The 3,600-nt window shown below is 42.1% G+C and overlaps 1 protein-coding gene across 1 annotated transcript in view; it reads right to left on the reverse strand.

Annotated features, from left to right (window-relative positions):
• The window catches only part of LOC102674689, a 46,500-nt gene that overhangs the window by 1,391 nt on the left and 41,509 nt on the right, over positions 1 to 3,600 (reverse strand). The window contains 2 exon segments of the mRNA XM_006614664.2: positions 1 to 291; positions 293 to 1,000. Of these exon segments, the coding sequence (XP_006614727.2) occupies positions 1 to 291; positions 293 to 1,000 (999 nt within the window).

The raw sequence follows: 3,600 nt of genomic DNA on the forward strand, positions 1-3,600 counted from the left end.
CTCAGGCTCGCTGTACACTTTGGCCGGCTCGCTGTAGGACTTGGCCGGCTCGCTGTACGGTCGTGGTGATTTGTTGTAGCCCTTCGACGATTGGCCGTACATCTTGTTGCTCGGTCGATTGTAGTGGGAAGCGTCGAAGTGTCTGCCTGCCTTCCGCCCTTGCACCGCCTGGTACCGTTCCGATTGCACCTCTACGGGCTCCTCGCTCGGCTCTTTAGGCTCCTCGCTCTCCTCGGGCAATTCGTAGTTGTCCTCGGTTGGCAGGATGATCGTGTCCCCGGAGGAAACGCTTCTTNCTCGTGGTCGTGGAAGCCCTCGTCGTGCCATTCCTCGTCTCCTTCGTAACGTCTTTGGACGAGATTGAGATGGAGCTCGGAGGCCTCGAGACGACCGTCGCGTCCGTATTGTCATAATGTTCCACCCTGACCTTGTACGGCGTGGCCTCGACGGTGGACGTCACGCCGACGCCTATAACCTTTTGCCGACCTACGACCCCTTTGTTGGTCGAGTTGACGCTCGTCGTCGTCGCGTTCGTCCTCGCTTTCTCTCGCGTAGCTGCTGTCGACGTGGCTGTCGTCGTCGCGCTGATCGAACTCTGGGGAGCAAGCCTCGTCGAGGATATGCCGCCGGTAGTGGTCAACTCGTCGATCAACGACGCCAGATTCTGCTGCCTGTTCTCCACCGTTTTGTGACTTATGGGATAGAATCGAACCACCTCCTCCCGGCCGCCTGTGTTCCTCGCTCTTGGGACCACCTGTCTGTTCCCGGGATTGCGCGATATTCGGTAAATCGACGCCTCGTGCTGATGAGATTCCGCTGTCGCGCTGTCTCCTGACGAGGCCGGCTGTCCTCCGCGTCTGAAACCTCTGCGCCGCTGCGGTGGTGTCGCCATGGCGCCGTTTATGAAAACGGACAGGAATTCCGTGCCCGCGAGTATGTCGTTCCTCTTCGCTGGAGCGCCGTGTACTTCGTCCCACACCAGTGCCGCCTTCAGCAGTACCTGGAAAATTGTTTGTTTCCTCGTTCAGTGAAATCCGGGAAGAAAATTCGTGCGTGTAAATATAATTAATCCTAAACCTTGATCCAGACGGAATTATTTTTGACTTATTTCTTTTTTTTTGATTGTGTAATTAGTAATATTTAATATCTACGAGATGAATATATGGATGACAACTTGATTATTTTGAGATGACTTTTAAGATAAGAAATACATTGTTTTTAATTTTTTTTTCAAATATAAAATTACGATCACTGTCAGAATCGTTTAAAATTAAGAATAGAATTTGTGACGCGACACTAGCGCCATAGAATCATTAACTACTAAGCATATATAATATATATTTATCCATATATTTATTTCTTCCGATGTTCGTCTTTTGAATATTAAAATGCCATTCTTTTATTTTTCTTATATTTTTCTTTTAAGAAAAATTTCATTTCTATTTTCCAAATTTTTTACCTTGCATTCTTTAAAATTCTTCCTTCGCTTATTCTTACAATTGAAGTACAACTTTTTGGATAATATCACGCATATAAAATACGTTACTCGTTACTATATTAATTATTTAACTTTAATAATATTAGGCATGTTTATTTTTGTAAAATAAATATATCGACGCTAAAATATATAAAATACTGAGAATTCGGAATTCAGAATACGGAGGGGAATACAACAACGAGCCAAGTTGCACGAAGTCAAACGTTATCTATACGGAACGCGCAAGAGTCGTGAATTCAGAAAGACAGTGGGATCGTTCGAAGAAAAGCTTGCTATCGTTCCATCGAGATAAACATCGCGCATGCTTTCGAGTATCTGTAAAATGTTGAAGTTGGACGAACCGTTGCGAGTCCATTAAAGTCACGTGGGATCGGTGAACAAGTTCGCAAGTACTTTACGAGCCGAGGACGCATGTCGGGAATCGCGTTCATTTTTTCAATTCTCGCGCCCAACGATAAAGCGCCAACTCGCCTTACTCGACACACGAAGGTCACGCCAGGTGCATCCTATCAATTTATAAATTACGTTAAGGCCGCGAAAGGGGAGGGGAAGGCAGCTTATGGCACGAGGGGAGGAGCTTTGACTCGTGTTCCACCTAGTCGTCACCTTATTATCTTTCACGAACACCTCATTTCCTAGCTTGGTTGAAAAAAGTGGCGGCCTTCGACACCTCTTTTCATCAAAAGTATTCGTGAATGTTTTCTTTTCTAAAAAAAAAAGGGTGAGTGATACTTGTATCACTTCTTTCGCGTGAATAATAATTTGGAGCGATAAGAATTCGAATATTTCTAGAATTATTTCTAAATTCGAATAATGGGTTAGTGATAAAAATTGGGGAAGTTTTTAATAAAACTCGATGCATTTAAATTCGTATTGAATTTAATTAGTTACTAGCAATACGATGTTATGTTTCTATATCTTCGTTTTATTTCTCATTTGCATGTAGTAACGAATAATCGTAATGTAAGTAACGTATGACATCGAAGATCAATTTATTATTCAAGGACGTGGATTTTTCTCAAACGAATTCTTAATAAGAAACTTTTGTATCTCTTAGGCTCGTAATATCTTTCGTCTTACTCCCTTCTACCTTCTGGATACGGAAATACGAGAATCATGTGCTTACAACAGGTGTGAGTGAAATTAAAATCAGCGTTCACCGTTTCGATCGGATATTCATACGTTCAAACAAGTTGTAGATTAGATTAATCGAGTACATTTACAGAATGACTTTGATTATTGAAATTTCAAGGAACATTCTTCGCTGGTTCAGCTCGTAATAGTAAAAATAGTAAAAATAATGCAATTATCAGTTTCACTTTCGCTTTGCGCGAAACTTAAATTACGTATTCACAAACGCGCAATAATATATCTTCTTCGAATCACAAATCACAATCAATTTTTAAACTCAGATATAGACACTTGACACTTTCACGATGAAAAATTCTCTATTCCAAGTAATGAAATATAAAAAATCCTTGATTCTACGTTTCAAAACCCCGTTTCATGTTCTTAATTGTCCTTAAACGGTCGTAAACCGGTCGTCGCTTGTTCTTCTTTTCAAGGTTCACCACGTCCAGACCCGACATTGTCCGCTATCTCACGATAAAAACACCGTTAAAATCCGCGAAATCCCCGTCGCACAATGATCCAAAACACCGAATTCACGGATCGCTCGCTTTCTATATACGGGTATAAAGTCTTAATTTATATCGTTATTACGCGATTCCCGGAGAGAACGGTGGATGGAGGGAAAGGGAGAGGGCGAGGGAAGCGTAAAAATATTTATCCACGGCACAAAAGCCCGGGATACCCGGATCGTTAATAATTTAAAAAGGTCGAGACCTCCTCGCCACGATTTTGCTCGTCGCTTTCGATCCGCCGTAAAACGCTCTGAATTGAAATTTTTGCAATCCCGCGGAAGGTCGCCGCCATTGCGTCATTCCCCCCCTCCGAATAAACGATTCGAAACGATATTAAAAGCGATTCGATCGATTCGCGAGAGATATTCGTGAAAAAGAAAAAAAGAAAAAAAAATTATATTATCTTTAGAAGAACTTAAAATTTGCTTAAATTTCTCTTGCTTTTTTTTTTTTTTTTTT

The sequence above is a fragment of the Apis dorsata genome, unplaced genomic scaffold (genome assembly GCF_000469605.1).
Source record: "Apis dorsata unplaced genomic scaffold, Apis dorsata 1.3 scaffold_194, whole genome shotgun sequence".
Taxonomy (NCBI): domain Eukaryota; kingdom Metazoa; phylum Arthropoda; class Insecta; order Hymenoptera; family Apidae; genus Apis; species Apis dorsata.